The sequence below is a fragment of the Scyliorhinus torazame genome, chromosome 7, assembly GCF_047496885.1.
Source record: "Scyliorhinus torazame isolate Kashiwa2021f chromosome 7, sScyTor2.1, whole genome shotgun sequence".
In the NCBI taxonomy this organism is placed as follows: domain Eukaryota; kingdom Metazoa; phylum Chordata; class Chondrichthyes; order Carcharhiniformes; family Scyliorhinidae; genus Scyliorhinus; species Scyliorhinus torazame.
Genome location: NC_092713.1, coordinates 54,389,536 through 54,409,034, shown reverse-complemented (window position 1 = coordinate 54,409,034; position 19,499 = coordinate 54,389,536). Strand labels below are relative to the sequence as shown.

General features: G+C 47.8%; 1 protein-coding gene across 1 annotated transcript in view; it reads right to left on the bottom strand.

The window, feature by feature from the left end:
* Positions 1-19,499, bottom strand: part of LOC140427341 (uncharacterized) — a 73,863-nt gene that overhangs the window by 25,237 nt on the left and 29,127 nt on the right. The window contains exons 4-6 of the mRNA XM_072512893.1: positions 17,369-17,525; positions 10,018-10,142; positions 8,379-8,456 (exon numbers count right to left, since the gene is read on the bottom strand). Coding sequence (XP_072368994.1) covers positions 8,379-8,456; positions 10,018-10,142; positions 17,369-17,525 — 360 coding nt within the window. The remainder of the gene's footprint in view (positions 1-8,378; positions 8,457-10,017; positions 10,143-17,368; positions 17,526-19,499) is intronic.

The window sequence follows — 19,499 nt, the reverse complement described above, 5'->3', positions numbered from 1 at the left end:
GCCATCTCTCCGCCCAAGTCTCCAGACAATCTAAATCCTGCTGTATCCTCAGACAGTCCTCATCGCTATCCGCAATTCCACCAACCTTTGTGTCGTCTGCAAACTTACTAATCAGACCAGTTACATTTTCCTCCAAATCATTTATATATACTACAAAGAGCAAAGGTCCCAGCACTGATCCCTGTGGAACACCACTGGTCACAGCCCTCCAATTAGAAAAGCATCCCTCCATTGCTACCCTCTGCCTTCTATGGCCTAGCCAGTTCTGTATCCACCTTGCCAGTTCACCCCTGGATGGCCCCAAACACCTTCTTTGCGAATCCCACATCGTCCCAATTGGAACCGTATACACTTAACAGCGCCACTAACCTCGCCTCCAGCGCCCCTGTCACAATCACATATCTACCCCTCTGATCTGCCGCCAGCTTCTCCATCTCCATCTGGAAGCATACTCTTTTGCTGACCATTACCGCTACCGCTCGAGCCCTTCCGTCAAGTCCAGAGTGAAACACCTGACTAACCCAGACCTTTTTAAGTCTCACCTGGTCCTTCACCCTCAAGTGAGTCTCCTGCAGCATTGCTACATCAGCTTTCAAACTTTTAAGATGCGCAAGCATCCTTGACCTCTTTTTAAAAAAATATATTTTATTCAAGTTTTTTGGCCAAACATAACAATACGTAGTGTTTCTTTTACACAACAATAAAGCAATATAAATAACCGTGGCCAGTTTTAAACAAATAAATAAGTAATATATAAACAAAAACAAAAAACAAAACTAAATGGCAACTGCCTTGTCCAAAATAAATACTCTCCAAAAATACAATCCAACAAGCCAATATACAATTACATATACCAAATACCTACACATATACAATAACATCCCTGAGAGTCCGTCCGATTCCTCCCCCCCACCCCCTGGGTTGCTGCTGTTGTCTACTTCTTTTCCATTCCCTCTATCTTTCTGTGAGGTAGTCGACGAACGGTTGCCACCGCCTGGTGAACCCCTGAGCCGAAGCCCTTAACACAAGCTTAATCCGTTCTAACTTTATAAACCCTGTCATATCGTTTATCCAGGTCTCCACACCCGGGGGTTTGGCTTCCTTCCACATTAACAATATCCTGCGCCGGGCTACAAGGGACGCAAAGGCCAACACGTCAGCCTCTCTCGCCTCCTGCACTCCCGGCTCTTCTGCAACCCCAAATATAGCCAACCCCCAGCTTGGTTCGACCCGGACCCCCACCACCTTCGAAAGCACCTTTGCCACCCCCACCCAGAACCCCTGTAGTGCCGGGCATGACCAGAACATGTGGGTGTGATTCGCTGGGCCTCTCGAGCATCTCGCGCACCTATCCTCTACCCCCCAAAATTTACTAAGCCGTGCTCCAGTCATATGCACTGTGTAGCACCTTAAATTGTATCAGCCTTAGCCTGGCACACGAGGACGATGAGTTTACCCTACGTAGGGCATCCGCCCACAGCCCCTCCTCAATCTCCTCCCCCAGTTCTTCTTCCCATGTCCCTTTCAGCTCATCTACCATGATCTCCCCCTCGTCCCTCATCTCCCTGTATATGTCCGCCACCTCACCGTCCCCCACCCATGTCTCTGAGATCACTCTATCCTGCACTTCCTGCGTCGTGAGCTGCGGGAATTCCCTCACCTGTTGCCTCGCAAAAGCCCTCAATTACATATACCGAAATGCATTCCCTTGGGGCAACCCATATTTCTCTGTCAGTGCTCCCAGACTCGCAAACGTCCCATCTACAAATAGATCTCTTAGTTGTACTACCCCAGCTCTTTGCCATGCTCCAAATCCCCCATCCATTCTCCCCGGAACGAACCTATGATTGTTTCTTATCGGGGACCGCACCGAAGCTCCCGTCCCTCCCCTATGCCGTCTCCACTGCCCCCAGATTTTCAATGTAGCCACCACCACCGGGCTTGTGGTGTATTTCTTTGGTGAGAACGGCAACGGCGACGTCACCATTGCTTGCAGGCTAGTCCCCCTGCAGGACGCCCTCTCCAATCTCTTCCACGCCGCTCCCTCCCCTTCTCCCATCCACTTACACACCATTGAAACATTGGCGGCCCAGTAGTACTCACTCAGGCTCGGTAGTGCCAGCCCCCCCCCTGTCCCTACTACGCTGCAAGAATCCCCGCCTCACTCTCGGGGTCTTCTCAGCCCACACAAAACTCATAATGCTCTTCTCAATTCTTTTGAAAAAAGCCTTCGTGATCACCACCGGGAGGCACTGGAACACAAAAAGGAATCTCGGGAGGACCACCATTTTAACCGCCTGCACCCTACCTGCCAATGACAGGGACACCATGTCCCATCTCTTGAAATCCTCCTCCATCTGTTCCACCAACCGTGTTAAATTAAGCCTATGTAATGTGCCCCAATTCTTGGCTATCTGGATCCCCAGGTACCGGAAGTCCCTTGTTACCTTCCTCAACGGTAAATCCTCTATCTCTCTGCTCTGCTCCCCCGGATGCACCACAAATAACTCACTTTTCCCCATGTTCAGTTTATACCCTGAAAAATCCCCAAACTCCCCAAGTATCCGCATTATCTCTGGCATCCCCTCCGCCGGGTCCGCCACATATAGCAACAAATCATCCGCATACAGAGATACCCGGTGTTCTTCTCCCACCCTAAGTACTCCCCTCCACTTCCTGGAACCCCTCAGTGCTATGGCCAGGGGTTCAATCGCCAATGCAAACAATAACGGGGACAGAGGACATCCCTGCCTCGTCCCTCTATGGAGCCGAAAATAGTCAGACCCCCGTCCATTCGTGACCACGCTCGCCATCGGGGCCCTATACAGCAACTGTACCCACCTAATATACCCGTCCCCAAAGCCAAATCTCCTCAACACCTCCCACAAATAATCCCACTCCACTCTATCAAATGCTTTCTCGGCATCCATCGCCACCACTATCTCTGCTTCCCCCTCTGGTGGGGGCATCATCATTACCCCTAACAGCCTCCGTATATTTGTATTTAGCTGTCTCCCCTTCACAAACCCAGTTTGGTCCTCATGGACCACCCCCGGGACAAAATCCTCTATCCTCATTGCCATTACCTTGGCCAGAATCTTAGCATCCACATTCAGGAGGGAAATGGGCCTGTATGACCCGCATTGCAGCGGGTCTTTTTCCTTCTTTAGGAGGAGCGATATCGTTGCCTCTGACATAGTCAGGGGCAGCTGCTCCCTTTCCCTCGCCTCATTAAAGGTTCTCATCAGTAGCGGGGCCAGCAAGTCCAAATATTTCTTATAGAATTCAACTGGGAATCCGTCTGGTCCCGGGGCCTTCCCCGCCTGCATGCTTCCAATCCCTTTCACTACTTCCTCCGTCTCAATCTGTGCTCCCAGCCCCACTCTCTCCTGCTCCTCCACCTTAGGAAATTCCAGCTGATCCAGAAAGCACATCATTCTCTCCTTCCCGTCCAGGGGCTGCGCTTCATATAATCTTTCATAAAATGCCTTGAACACTCCATTCACTCTCTCCGCTCCCCGCTCCATCTCTCCCTCCTCATCTCTCACCCCCCCTATCTCCCTCACTGCTCCACTTTTCCTCAGTTGGTGGGCCAACAACCTACTCGCCTTCTCCCCATATTCGTACTGTACACCCTGTGCCTTCCTCCATTGTGCCTCTGCATTACCCATAGTCAACAAGTCAAATTCTACATGTAGCCTTTGCCTTTCCCTGTACAGTCCCTCCTCCGGTGCCTCCGTGTATTGTCTGTCCACCCTCAGAAGTTCTTTCAACAACTGCTCCCTTTCCCTACCCTCCTGCTTTCCTTTATGTGCCCTATTGGATATCAGCTCCCCTCTAACCACTGCCTTCAGTGCATCCCAGACCACTCCCACCTGTACCTCCCCATTATCATTAAGTTCCAAGTACCTTTCAATACACCCCCTCACCCTTAAACACCCCCCCCTCATCTGCCAATAATCCCATGTCCATTCTCCAGGGTGGAAGCTGTTGTTTTTCTTCCCCTATCTCCAGGTCCACCCAGTGTGGAGCATGATCCGAGATGGCTATAGCCGTGTACTCCGTCCCCGTCACCTTTGGGATCAGTGCCCTTCCCAAAACAAAAAAATCTATTCGTGAAAATACTTTATGTACATAGGAGAAAAACAAAAACTCCTTACTCCTAGGTCTACTAAATCTCCAGGGATCTACTCCTCCCATCTGCACCATAAAATCCTTAAGCACCCTAGCTGCAGCCGGCCTCCTTCCGGTCCTGGACCTCGATCTGTCCAGCCCTGGGTCCAGCACCGTATTAAAGTCTCCACCCATTACCAACTTCCCCACTTCTAGGTCCGGGATTCGTCCTAACATACGCCTCATAAAATTGGCATCATCCCAGTTCGGGGCATACACGTTCACTAATACCACCGCCTCCCCTTGCAGTTTGCCACTCACCATCACGTATCTGCCCCCACTATCCGCCACTATAGTCTTTGCCTCAAACATTACCCGCTTCCCCACTAGTATGGCCACCCCCCTGTTTTTTGCATCTAGCCCCGAATGAAACACCTGCCCCACCCATCCTTTGCGAAGTCTAAACTGGTCTATCAGCTTCAGATGCGTCTCCTGAAGCATAACCACATCTGCCTTAAGTTTCTTTAGGTGTGCGAGTACCCGTGCCCGTTCAGCCCTCTCACTTTCCACGTGATCAACCGGGTTGGGGGGCTCTTTACCCCCCCCACCCCCCCTTGACGACTAGCCATTTCTTTTTTCAATCCAGCTCCTCACCTGGTTCCCACGTAGCTGTATCCCCCCCAGGCGGCGTCCCCCCGCCCCGATCCCCCCCTCCCATACCAGCTCCAGCTCCCCCCTCTCCCCAGCAGCAGCAATCCAGTTAACCCCCCGCCCCGCTAGATCCCAAGCCAGCGTAATTGCACCCCCCATGTTGCTCCCAGAAGTCAGCAAACTCTGGCCGACCTCGGCTTCCCCCCGTGACCTCGGCTCACACTGTGCGAGGCCCCCTCCTTCCTGCTTCCCTGTTCCCGCCATGATTACCATAGCGCGGGAACAAAGCACGCGCTTCCCTTTTGGCCCCGCCCCCAATGGCCAGCGCCCTCAGCTCCTCATCCTCCCTCACCCCCTCCCCCACGACATGGGGAAGAGAGAGAAGTTACAGGGTCGCAGGTTTAACAACTTGGGAAGTCCTCTCTTCCCCCTTTTCCCCCCTTCATCCCACAAATTCACCCCCCCACTTTTGTCCCAAACGTTCTTTTTCTGGCCCGCTCACTCCAGCTTCTCCTCGACAATAAATGTAAACGCCTCGTCTGCCGTTTCAAAGTAGTGGTGTTTCCCTAGATGTGTGACCCGCAGTCTTGCCGGTTGCAGCATTCCAAATTTGACCTTCCTTTTATGCAACACCGCCTTGGCCCGATTAAAGCTTGCCCTCCTTCTTGCCACCTCTGCACTCCAATCTTGATATACGCGGATCACCGCATTCTCCCACCTACTGCTCCGAGTTTTCTTTGCCCATCTGAGGACCATCTCTCTGTCCTTATATCGGAGAAATCTCACCACTATGGCTCGAGGAATTTCTCCAGCCCTCGGTCTTCACGCCATAACCCGATAGGCTCCCTCCACCTCCAGTGCACCCGTCGGGGCCTCCGATCCCATTAACGAGTGCAGCATCGTGCTCACATATGCCCCGACGTCCGTCCCTTCTGCACCTTCGGGAAGACCAAGAATCCTTAGGTTCTTCCTCCTCGCATTATCCTCCAGCACCTCCAGCCTTTCCACACATCTTTTGTGTTGTGCCTCGTGGATCTCCGTTTTCACCACCAGGCCCTGTATGTCGTCCTCATTCTCAGCAGCCTTTGCCTTCAGGACCCGAAGCTCCTGTTCCTGGGTCTTTTGCTCCTCCTTTAGCCCCTCAATCGCTTGTAATATCGGGGCCAACAGCTCCTTCTTCATCGCCATTTTGAGTTCATCTACGCAACGCCGCAGGAACTCTTGTTGGTCAGGGCCCCATATTAAACTGCCTCCTTCCGACGCCATCTTGCTTTGTGCCTGCCTTCCTGGCCGCTGCTCTTGAGGATCCACCGCAATCCGACTACTTTCCTCTCTTTTTTCCATCCGTGTCCAGGGGGGATTCCCTTCTGGATTACCGCACAGTGTTATTTGCCGTTAAAATTGCCGATGGGGCTCCTATTAAGAGCCCAAAAGTCCGTTCCACCGGGAGCTGCCGAAACGTGCGACTTAGCTGGTCATCGCCGCACCCAGAAGTCTCATCCTTGATCTCTTGACCGGACCTCCTAACCCCTCACGTTCCACGTGACTATCCTAACTGGGGGTCTCTCACCCCCCACCCTTCTTATCCACCATCATCATACCACCGGGCCCTGCCCCATGAGCCTGATCCACCCCTATCCATTATTAACATCGAACCCCTTCCCCCCTCCCAAACCCCCCCCTACATTTCCTCTCGAAAAACATCTCCCAGCATCAATTCCTTCCCCCCACCTCGCTCAGCTCGTAGGCCCATCGAAACCTGCTAACCAGGCTCCAATGTCCCAATGTCCGCAGCCTTCCTCTCACCTCACCTCCGTCACTAGCCGACTTTAGTTAGCTAGTGCGGGTGGCTCCCCCTGCCAAGGTATACCGTCCCCTCCCACCCAGTCCCAGAGAAAGAAAAAACAAAAACAACAATCCAACCCGTACAATTCATGAAAATAAGATATAACCTTCGCAACACAGAATGCCAATCAACCCAACTAATAACTTGAACTCTGTAACAATGTGAAGAGAAGTAAATTACAATACACGTCAGTAAAAAGAAAGTTATAGCATTTATACATTTTCCAGTTCCCCAATCACAGTCCACAGTCTCTCTTTCAGCTCCACTCCTCACGTCTGTCCCAAGCCTTCTGCCCTCACGAACGCCTTAGCCGCCTCCGCTGTCTTGAAATAAAAGTCTTTGGATCATACGTCACCCTCAGTTTCGCCGGGTATACCATACCAAATCGCACCCCCTTTTTGTACAGTGCCGCCTTCACTCGCCCGAATGCCGCTCGTCTTTTTGCCAACTCCACCGTCAAGTCCTGATAGATCCGAACTCCAGCACCGTCCCACTGCACCTCGCGCTTCTGCTTTGCCCAGCTTAATACCTTCTCCTTCATGCAGTACTTATGGAAGCAGATAATTACTGCTCTTGGCGGCCCATTCACTTTGGGCTTCGGCCTTAATGACCGATCAGCTCGGTCCAGCTCATACCAGGAGGGGTTCTCACCCTCCCCATCAACTCTGCCAACTTCTTAGCGAAGTACTCTGTTGGCCTTGGGCCCTCTGTCCCTTCGGGCAAGTCCACAATTCTCAGATTGTGCCGCCTCGAGCGGTTCTCCAAGTCCTCGATCTTTGCTCGGAGTCTTCTGATGACCTCCACCACCCTCCGCAGCTCGTCCCCCATCAAGGTGAGCTGGTCGCTGTGCTGCGACACGGCCTCCTCCACTTCCTTCATCTTCTCGCCCTGCTCTCTCACCTCGTCCGATGTCTTTACATCGACTACAGCGATTGCCTCCTCCACCAATGACTTCAATGCGACCGCTATCTCCTTCCTCAAAGCCTCCATGTGCCTCGCAAACTGCTTTTCCAGCTCCATCGCCATCACCTTGGTCATCTTCTCCACCGTAAGTAGTGCGGCCCCACCATGCGGTCCGGCCTCCGCCATCTTGTCAGCACTTTTGCTGGTCCTCTCATTCAATGGTGAGCCTGCGTTTCCTCCCTTCCTCGATGCTGCTTTTCGCATCCTTTAACGACTTATTAGTCTTCCTTTTTTTCACCCTTCTTTCCTTCTTCAATCTATTTTTTTGTAGACAAACAAAAAATGTCTTCCTTCAAAAAAAGAATAAAAACTTTCACCAAGTTTCTTTAAAACTTCTTTATCTTCTTTTTTGTATTCCTCCAGAATTTCCCTGGGACCGGACTTCAGTCTTCTTACAACATTCTAGGCGGGAGCCACCCGATGTGGAACATCTCACCTACATCGCACCCTGGCTTCGGGCCTGCCGCCTCAACCTCCGTTTGGCTCCGCCCCTGCTGCCCCAATCTCCGCGTGCGCTGGGCCCGATGCCTCAGCACCAGCAACCCGCACCAGCCGTCCATTCCTCGCCGGTTTTCGAACCAGCCCCGCTTGATGCCCGGGACAGCCCCAAAGGCCGACAATAATCGAGGGACGAGCGAAGAATCGGGGAAACCCCCGAAAGCGCTGCAAATAGTGGCCACTGGCGGGAGCACCTCTTGATGCTGCCAACCCGCTCGCAAACGCCACCGGAAGCCCCATGTGGCACTTTTCTAAACATCATTTATTACACTCACTTATATTACCATATATGTAACAATGCACTTACCCTTTCACCGTAAGGACAAGTCTGGAAAAGATTCTTCTGGGTGGTTGGTGTAAACTGCTTTGTACTCATCTTGTTACGCTATATACATATATAAAAGCATCATTAAGACAGAAACAATTAGATCGAAGTATTAACACTTCCAAAATGGGGAAGTAACTTGTGGCATATGCTTACAGCATGACCTGAAATTACTGTAGAGATGCTGTCTCATTACTGTGCTAAATCCATGCATTACGTATCATATGCTTGGTTTTTGCTGCAGGTTTCACCTTCATGCGCCACACATGTAGTACCCTTGGTGCACTATCAATTACCACAAAGAGGAGAGTAGTGGAATAATCAAGGCTATATTGAGCAAAGATGTTGTGCCTCCTGTATCTGCCACCAGAATGGCTGCAGCACCGGCGAGCACACACATTTATACGCCACCTACTGGGCGGAGCCAGCAGGTAGGGATTTACCCATGTACCTCTCGTATATGTGTCTTACCGTAATACATATAATACAGCTAGTGGTGACTACCACAACCCTCTTACTCTCTGCATGAAGCAGCTGCTTCAGCTGTGCAAGATTCTCATCTGTTAAGGTTCTGCTTGAAATTTGTGTTTTATTGAGTTTCTGATGACAGAAAGTTTGCCACAATGGTAATGAAAGTGTTGCTTTCCTAACACTTAACCTGACAGAGATGATGAGAAGCTGCAAGGAGGGGTTACAGGAGATATTGGAAGGAACCATGGCGCCGATTCTCCGCACCTCGGAGAATCGCGCGCCGGCGTCGTGCCGCGGTTGCTCCGATTCTCCGGCCCGGCGCGGGGCTCGTTTGGATTAGGTCACATACCACTCATTGTGAAGGTATATCTGCCTAGCAATGTCGAAAGACTTCTGAATAAGAGTTATTTTTGACTCGAAACATTAACTCTGTTTATCTCTGCTGCAGACCTGCAGAGTGCTTGCTGATTTTCTGTTTTTATCTCAAATTTCCAGTATCCGCAATATTTTGCTTTAATTATGAAGTTGAAGGGTGTTAACTCTAGAAGCCTAAATTTAGTAAGGAGGCAGGTACTACTGGAAGGCCTGAAAGTAAGTATATATATATAGGAATGATAGCGCCAGTGGTTCCTATGGCCGATTTAGCTCAGTTGGCTGGACAGCTGGTTTGTCATGCAGAACAAGGCCATCAGCTTGGGTTCAATTCTGCATCGGCTGAGGTCATTCATGATGGTCCCACCTTCTCAACCTTGCCTGAGGTGTGATGATCCTCCTGTTAAATCATCACCAGAGAGCTCTCCCTCTCAAAAGGGGACTATGGTGACTTTATTTATGGTCAGAACAGCCCTGGACTTTTATACCTGGGGCCCCCTCCGGGTTAACAAGGGATGTGACCAGTATCAGGTAAGTTGGGATTCATGAATTAAATTGAACTGTCGAATCATCAAAGGTTTAAGGCACAGAAAGAGGCCACTTGACAGTTTCTGCAATGGCTGGGAAATGGGCCATCCAGCCTAATCCCAATTAAGGTAATTAGGACGTTGACCTCAATGCTGCAAAGCAAGCGGCTAAAACATTTTGTCCTATTTATTTTAAATTCAAAGGCTCACTTAACTAAAAAGGGTAGCCAGAAACATTACGAAATACATACGACTGGATGGTCTGATAGAGCAGAATCGAGGAAGAATTGGGCCACCAGATGTCTCTCTTTGGAAGTGACAAAATTCCCATCGACCATCCAGGCACGGGACAGGCAATCTACCACATGTACACGATCTAAAAAGAAAAAGCTGGTAAAAATGGCAACTTTTCATATTCGTAGTTTCCTCTTTCTGGTATTGAAAGACTTTGCATCAATTCTAAGAGTCCCAAAATTGGTGACTTCTTACAAATAGTTAGTAAACACAGTTTAAAATGACAGTCTTTCATTTACAAACAATTACATCTCAAGCAGAAATTATTAAACAGTTTAAGAAAAATCTACCATTTTCCTCACGGCGCTAAGGACCCGGGTTCAATACCGGCCCCTGGTCACTGGCCATGTGGAGTTCGCACATTCTCCCCGTGTCTGCATGGGTTTCACTCCCACAACCCCAGGTTGATATGAAGAAGGAGGATGTGCTGGAAATTTTGAAAAGCATGAGGATAGATAAGTCCCCTGGGCCAGATGGGATATACCCAAGGTTACTATGGAAAGTGAGGGAGGAGATTACTGCGCCGTTGCTGATGATCTTTGTGTTCTCACTCTCCACTGGAGTAGTACCAGATGTTTGGAGGGAGGCGAATGTTGTTCCCCTGTTCAAGAAAGGGAATAGGGAAATCTCTGGGAATTACAGACCAGTCAGTCTTACGTCTGTGATAAGCAAAATACTGGAAAGAATTCTGAGATATAGGAAAACATAGTTTGATTAAAGATAGTCAGCATGGCTTTGTGAGGGCAGGTCATGCCTCACAAGCCTCATTGAATTCTTTGAGGATGTGACGAGACACATCAATGAAGGTCGCGCAGTGGATGTAATGTGTATGGATTTCAGAAAGGCATTTGATAAGATTCCCCATGATAGGCTCATTCAGAAAGTCAGGGGGCATGGGATGCAGGGAAATTTGGCTGTCTGGATACAGAATTGGCTGGAAAGAAGACAGCGAGTAGTAGTGGATGGAAAGTATTCCGCCTGGAGGTCGGTGACCAGTGGTGTCCCGCAGGGATCTGTTCTGGGACCTCTGCTCTTTGTGGTTTTTATAAATGACTTGGATGAGGAAGTGGAAGGGTGGGTTAGCAAGTTGCCGATGACACAAAGGTTGGTGGAGTTGGTAGATAGTGTCGAGGGTGTTGCAGGTTATAACAGGACATTGACAAGATACAAAGCTGGGCTGAGAAGTGGCAGATGGAGTTCAACCTAGATAAATATGAAGTGATTCATTTTGGAAGGTTGAATTTGAATGATGAATTCAGGGTTAAAGGCAGGCTTCTTGGAATTGTGGAGGAACAGAGAGATCTTGGGGTCCATGTACATAGATCCCTCAAAGTTGCCACCTAGGTTGATAGGGCTGTTAAGAAGGCATATGGCGTGGTGGCTTTCATTAACAGGGGGATTGAGTTTAAGAGCTGTGAGGTTTTGCTGCAGCTTTATAAAACCCTGATTAGACCACACTTGGAATATTGTGTCCAGCGCCTCATTATAGGAAGGATGCGGATGCTTTGGAGAGGGTGCAGAAGAGATTTACCAGGATGCTGCCTGGACTGGAGGGCATGTCTTATGAAGAAAGGTTGAGGGAGCTGGGCTTTTCTCACTGGAGTGAAGAAGGAAGGGAGGTGACTTGATAGAGGTGCACAAGGTGATGAGAGGCATGGATAGAGTGGATAGACAGAGATCTTTCCCCAGGGCGGAAATGGCTGTCACGAGGAGACATAATTTTAAGGTGATTGGAGGAAGGTACAGGGGAGATGTCAGAGGTAGGTTCTTTACACAGAGAGTGATGGGTGCGTGGAATGCACTGCTAGCGGAGGTGGGAGAGTCAGAATCATTAGGGACATTTAAGCGAATCTTGGACAGGCACATGGACAGCAGTAAATTGAAGGGGTGTAGGTTAAGTTGATCTTAGATTAGGATAAATGGTCAGCACAACATCGTGGACCGAAGGGCCTGTACTGTGCTGTACTGTTCTATGTTCTATGTTCTAACCCAAAGATGTGCAGGGTAGATGGACTGGCCACGCTAAATTGTCCCTTAATTGGAAAAAAATAATTGGGTACTGTGATGAACGGTTACTGCATTACTGTACCCTTATCATCATGTAGGGTGATGTCCCTTTTAAGACCGGGCTTGGAACCCTGCGGGACTCCGCCCCCAGCTCCGCCCACCTGGGAGTCGTATATAAGGGTCCGCCTTATAGGCGGCACCCAGTAAGCACCTGTCTCGGCACCAGGCTAGTTCTTAGCTTACCGTTTTACTCTCTAGCGTCGTTATTGAGGCTACAACAGGCACTCTAATTTTGTTTTTAAAATCTACCATTTTACCATTTGGTTGGTTAGAGATGAGAAAGAGATGAGAAAGCTCATCCACAAAGAAAGGCACTAAAACTCCTTCATTTCAGCATCTAATTGTTTATTAAAATATTCCAGTGTTTGTCTTTACTACTCATCTTTGCAAGTCTGTTCTATGCACTGATGGGAATTTGTATAATGAATTTCTGAATATTAGTCCTAAATGTATCCTTGACCAATTTAAATCTATGCCTTCTGATCCTACTCTCATTAATTTGGCTTAAATATTTGAGGTATATCTTTCTCATTTCTTTAGCTCACTTATAACCTCAAAAAGCTGATCATCCAAACTCCTTCTTTCGTTCTTCCACATACAGTAGATGGCTTGTGACTCACTGATTGCTGTGGCTCTGGTATGGGGAAGGGATGATTCTGGAAGACCTCGCCGCCCTCCCAGGCCAGCTGCCATCAAGCCACATCCAGGCACCTGCCAGGCATTGCCCTCAGTGCTGCTGTGAAGGTCCTGGTGGTGTCCCCAGTCAGGCCACATATGATAATTCATTATTCAAATTGGCTACCTGCCACACCTGGGAAGGTTGCCTTGAGATGGGAATGCATTGGGCCACTGACCCAACACTAATATATTTGGATTTCCTTTTGGTCTTCCTTCAAACCCGCCCTTGCGGAACTTGGAAAGTTTCTCTCGTTATCTCTGTTTCTCTCTTCAAACATGCTGCCTAACCTGCTGAGCATTTATGGAATTTTCTGTTACGATTTCAGACCTCCAGCATCTGCGGTATTTTGTCTTTTGTATTAGTTGAACATTTTATTGACTTTGGTGATTTCTGTTAACTGTTGGTTAGACATTTTGAGTGCCAGGCCTATCATTAATTCCAGATCTCATAGAGTCATAGAGTCATTTATTAATTCAAAAAGGAATTAGAGAGAGTTCAGGGCCAACATGTTCCCATGATAGTGAGGGGTGGGAGCAATAAGTCCAGAGAATTCTGGATGTCAAGGGATATCCAGGGTTGGATAAGGAAAAAAGGGAGGCTTAGGGCAGGTACCGAGGGCTCAAAACAGCAGAAGCCTTGGAGGAATATAGCAAGTGCAGAGGGTTACTTAAGAAATAAATTCGGAGAGCGAAGAAAGGACGTGAAAATGCACTGGTAGGTAGAATAAAGGAAAATCTTACTGCGTTTTATAAGTATATTAAAGGCCGGAGGTGGACCAGGGTAAGAGTGGGGCACATTAGGGACCAACGTGGTAATCTGTGTGTGGAACCGGAAGATATAGGTGAGATTTTTTTCTTTTAAAATATTTTTTATTCTCATCCTTTTTCACATTTTCTCCCAAATTTACACCCACCAACAACAAACAATAATCAGTAACAAGTATGTCAATCCCCGAATCAATAACAACAATCCCATCCTCCCACCAAACCCCAAACATTAGCCCGCATGTTCACATAAACAAATGACAAAACGGAATCAGGAATCACCCATAGTCACCATTAACACACACCACCCCCTTCCCCCCAACCCTCCCTCCCACCCCCCCAACTGATGTTCGATGTTATCCAGTTCTTGAAAGTGCATGATAAATAATGCCCATGAATTGTAGAACCCCTCCATCTTTCCCTTCAGTTCAAACTTAACCTTCTCAAGAGTCAAGAATTCCAACAAGTGCCCCCGCACGCCAGGGCACAGGGTGGAGAGGTTGCCCTCCATCCCATCAGGATCCGCCTTCGGGCAATCAATGAGGTGAAGGCTACAACATCTGCCTCCCGTTTCCAACCCTGGCTGGTCCGACACCCCGAATATGGCCACCCGGGGACCCGGTCCAGTTTCACGTGCACCACTTTAGAAATTACCCTAAAAACCTCCTTCCAGTAATCCTCTAGCTTTGGACAGGACCAAAACATATGAACGTGATTAGCGGAGGTCCCCCCACTCCCCCCGCAACGTTCACACACATCCTCTACTCCTTCAAAAAATTGGCTCATCCTCGCCCTCGTGAGGTGTGCTCTGTATACCACCTTCAGTTGTATCAGCCCCAACCTTGCACACGAGATGGAGGCATTCACTCTCCGGAGCACCTCACACCAGAACCCCTCCTCCATATCCTCTCCCAACTCTTCCTTCTACTTTGCTTTGATCCCTTCCAGTGGTGCCTTCTCCTCTTCCAAAATAGCTCTGTAAACTGCTGACACTACCCCCTTCTCCAGCCCCCCTGTTGTCAGCACCTCCTCCAGCAATGTGGAGGCCGGCTCCACCGGAAAGCTCTGTATCTGGCAAAATCTCAAACCTGCATGTATCTAAACATTTCCCCCTGCTCCAGCCCATACTTTGCTTTCAGCTCCTTCAATCCAGCAATGTGGAGGCCAGCTCCACCGGGAAGCATAGGTGAGATTTTAAATGAGTACTTTGCATCTGTGTTCACCAAGGAGAAGGATGATGTAGGTACATAAATCAGAGTGGTGCATTGTGATTTACTTGAACAATTTAACGTTGAAGGGGAGGATATATTAACAGTTTTAACAGGTAAGGGGGTAAACCTCTGGGGCCAGATGAGATGTCTCCCAGGTTGCTGTGAGAGACAAGGGAGGAGATTGCAGCGGTTCTGAAAATATTTTCAAATCTTCTTTGGCTACAGGAGAGGACTGGAGGACAGCTAATGTGTGCCATTATTCATGAAGGAAGTAGGGACAAACTAGGAACTTACAGGCCAGTGAGTCTAATTCAATGGTAGAGAAACTACAAAAAGAATTCTGTGGGATAGAATTAATCTCCACTTGGAGAGATAAGGATTAATCAAGAATACTCATGGTTTTGCCAAATGGAGATCATGTCTCACAAACTTAAATTTTTTGAGGAGGTGACTAGGACTGTAGATGAGGGTAGTGCAGTTGATGTCTACATGGACTTTAGTAAAGCTTTGACAAGGTCCCACATGGGAGGCTGATGAAGAACGTAAGAGCCCATGGAATCCAGGGCAATTTGGCAAATTGGATCCAAAACTGGCTCAGCGGTGAGAGGCAGACAGCAGACAGTGATGGTTGAAGGTTGTTTTGTGACAGGAAGCCTGTGTCCAGTGGTGTTCTGCAGGGATCGGTGCTGGGTTCCTTATTGTATGTAGGACAGATTAATGATTTGGATGTGAATGTAGGAGGTATGATAAGTAAGTTTGCAGATGACACAATAATTGCTGGTGTGGAAATTGCGAGGAGCAAGGCCTTAGATTACAGGACAATATAGATAGGATGATTCGATGGACAGAAGAGTGGCAATTGGAATTTAACCATGAAAAGTGTGAGGTAATGCATTTTCGGCGGACTAATAAGACAAGGGAATAAACAATGAATGGTCGGACCCTAGGAAGTACAGAGAGTCAAAGAGTTAGTGCGCATGTTCAGAATCTCTGAGGTTAGAGTAGATAAGGTGGTTAAGAAGGCCTATGGGATTCTTACCTTTATTAACTGAGGCATTGAATATAAGAACAGGGAGGTTATGCTCTTGTATAAAACGCTGGTCTGGTCCCAGCTGGAGTACTGTGTACAGTTCTGGTCACCACATTTTAGAAAGGAAGTGGTTGCTCTGGAGAGGGTGCAGAGGAGATTCACTAAGATGTTGCCTGGGCTTGATCGCTCCAGTTATCAAAAGAGACTGGATAGGCTAGGGTTGTTTTCCCTGGAGCAGAGAAGACTGAGGAGGACCAGATTGAGGTGTGTAAAATTATGGGGAACATAGATAGGGTGGACAGGAAGGTACTTTTCCCCTTAGTGAAGGGGTCAACAACCAGGGGCCATAAATTTGAGGAGGTTTAGAGGCGATGAAAGGAAAAAGCACCCAGAGGGTACTTGGAATCTGGAACTCACTGTCTGAAAGGGTGGTAGAGGTAGGAACACTCACAACTTTTAAAAAGTATTTAAGGGCGGTATGTGGCGCAGTGATTAGCACTGGGACTGCAGAGCTGAGGACCTGGGTTCGAATCCAGCCCTATGTCACTGTCCATGTGGAGTTTGCACATTCTCCCCATGTCTGCGTGGGTTTCGCCCCCACAACCCAAAGATGTGCCGGTTAGGTGGATTGGTCATGCTAAATTGCCCCTTAAATGGAAAAGAAAAATAATTGGCTACTCTAAATTTATTAAATAAAAGAAGTATTTAGATGAGCACTTGAAATACCATTGCCTACAAGGCTATGGACCAAGTGCTGCAAAATGGGATTAGAATAGTTAGGTGCTTGATGGTCGGCGTGGACGTGATGGGCCAAAGGGTCTCTTTCCATGCTGTAAAGCCCTATGGCTCTATTTTTTATTGAATTCAAATTTCACCATCTGCCATGGTGGATTCGAACCAAGAACTCCAGAGCATTACCCTGGGTCTCTGGGTTACTAATCCAGTGACAATACCACTTCTATGCTATCACCTCTGCTGGTGCAGGATATAACTGGATCCAGTCTTACATATTGCAAGCATATGCTTTCTAACCCAACAATCCACTCTGTCTATTTATATGGGCTTAAATAAAACCCTAGTCAATGCCAAACACCATTACAAGGATGAAATTAGCAGAATGGAGAAGATAAAATTTGGATGATATTTTTAGGTTTCAATTTTTTTCACTGTTGAGTCCTTTATGGCAACTTCCACCCTCGTTTCTCCCCCCCCCCCCCCCCCCCCCCCCCCCTCCTCATTCAAAATTGGAATTCCAGCGTAGCTAGGAACTCTCTATACACACAGCTAAGCCTTCTTATTTTGTCTACCACCTTACTCGCAACCATGAATCTGGAACACTCCTGACATTGGGTGAAAACCGGGTTGATTTGGGTTCTGCATCGTATTGTGATTCTCCCACATGCGCCCTGGTAATATTTCCTGCCCATACACGCGTACTGATTAGGAGAACACCTTATCTGCTGCTGCTGAAGTTATATTATTATTTTTCTTTCACAGGTATAAAAACTGTGTAATCCACAGGTGCCCCTGTGTGATATCATTCAATTCTCCACATACAGTGTGCATCATTGTTCAGCTCAGGGTTCCCATGTAGCCGCAGGTCCAGTATCTGGATGTGTCGGATTTTCTGAAGTTCCTTCCACGTTAAAAGATTTCCGGAGAGGTCCAATGTTCCCAGTGCAATAAATCGTTTCAATCCATCCAAACCCTTAATCTGAAAAATAGGATCAAATTGTTCTATAACAAAATGCCCTTGAACTGAGTGACTTGATCAGTCAGCACTCAAAAACAGAAGAGATAAATTATTGACAGCTTGTTCCATTGAATTTATCAAAACCTACAAATACTCTTGGTTAAACGTCTGTATTAAAGGAAAACCCCAAATATTCCCGACCAGCCGTTGGTGTGTGCTGTGGTGAGACCTCTGCGAGCTATAACTGGCTCTGGTGCTAATCCTGACACAAATCCCAACCTCAATGAATTTTTTGTCCTATTGGGTGGACCATGCACTACTGGGCAAGAAAGTGAGTAGGGAGTGCCCACCCACTATTGATGGCGGAAGGGGAGGAATATTTTTGGGATTGTAATCATGGCAGTGGGCAAGTACTGGGCAGTCAATTCTTCCAAGGTCAATCTAAAGAGATGCAGCAGAAAAGAAATGGCCTTTGCAGGATGGGTTCCTGAGATCATTCCGGAAAGGCATCTGGCTGTCAATGCTACTTCGCTAATGGCAGGGCAGAGCATGAAGATGTTCAATGACCTGACCAGACCAAGATTAAGCAATCCTATCTACTACCATGAATGCAGTAATATATGCAGCCGTCTCTCTCTCTCTCTCGCTCTCTTTACCCTCATAGAGCACTACCCCTAAGGGCTGCACCATGCACTATTGGGCACCTCCTTTATGGAGATCTAATTGAAGTGTATAAGATGTTAAAGGGAATTGACAGGGTAGACATAGAGCAGATGTTGTTCTTATTGGATATTCTAGAAAGAAAGGCTAAGAGGCAGACTTAAAACAGAACTTAGGAATTACTTCACTCAAAGGGTCGTGAATCTGTGGAATTCTTTATCCCAGGGTGCAGTGGATGCCGAAACACTAAACAAATTTGAGGAGAAGATAGATAGGATTTTATTTAGTGGCGGGACGAAGGGTTATGGCGAGTGGGCAGGAAGGTGACAATGAGGCTGAGATGGGATCAGCCATGATCGTATTGAATGGCGGAGTGGGCTCGAGGGGCTGAATTGCTTACTCTTGTTCCTGGTTCTTAAGTTCTAATGTTCTTCTGTAACTCATAGAAATTTCAATATACTTACGTACTTCATGCAGGAGAAGCTGACCCGCAATGCCTAGAAGTATCGAGGCACACAGATGTGGACTGTAGGACACTCTGGGCTCAGAGATCCTACCCTGTATCAAAAGATCCTGAATGACGATCATTAGAGATGCGTTTTGGGAAATGTGCAGTGCTAGTCGAGGTCATGGTGGAATTTGTGTTTTACTGTCAAATAAGGCAGCATACCCTGAAACAACAGTGTGCCACTTTAACACTGAGCATATATCAGTCTGTAGGTGCTTTGATCATCAGAGTCACCACTGGCTTCCTGTTGGCCAGGCCAACATGGCACCCCCCTGATGGTATATGCAAACACATGGTTGGGACAGAATTGCAAAATATTCTGATCAACTCTGGAAGAGGTATCAGACACTATGGGCAAGCTATAAGTCTTAAATACTCACACAATGAAATTACAAAACATCCTGGAGGCAAGCATAAGAGGAGGCAGATAATCCACCGAGCATGGGTTTTCTCAGCAAAAGTTAACACAACTCTTACAAATACTGACCAATGTAGTATATTTTTTTATCCATTCATGGGATATGGGCATCGCTGGCTAGGCCTTCACTTATTGCTCAGCCTTAATTACTCTTGTTCAGAGGGCAATTAAGAGTCAACCACATTGCTGTGACATGAGTGAACCAGATGGGTTTCTACAACAATCGACAATGGTTTCGACTTTTCATTTCAGATTTTTATTGAATTCAACTTTCATCATCTGCCATGGTAGGATTCAAACCCTGGTTCCCAGAGCATTACCCTGGGTTTCTAGATTACTCGTCCAATGATATTACCACTCCGCCACTGCTAAAAGTTAATATACATCATGAACGATGTGCTAATAGATA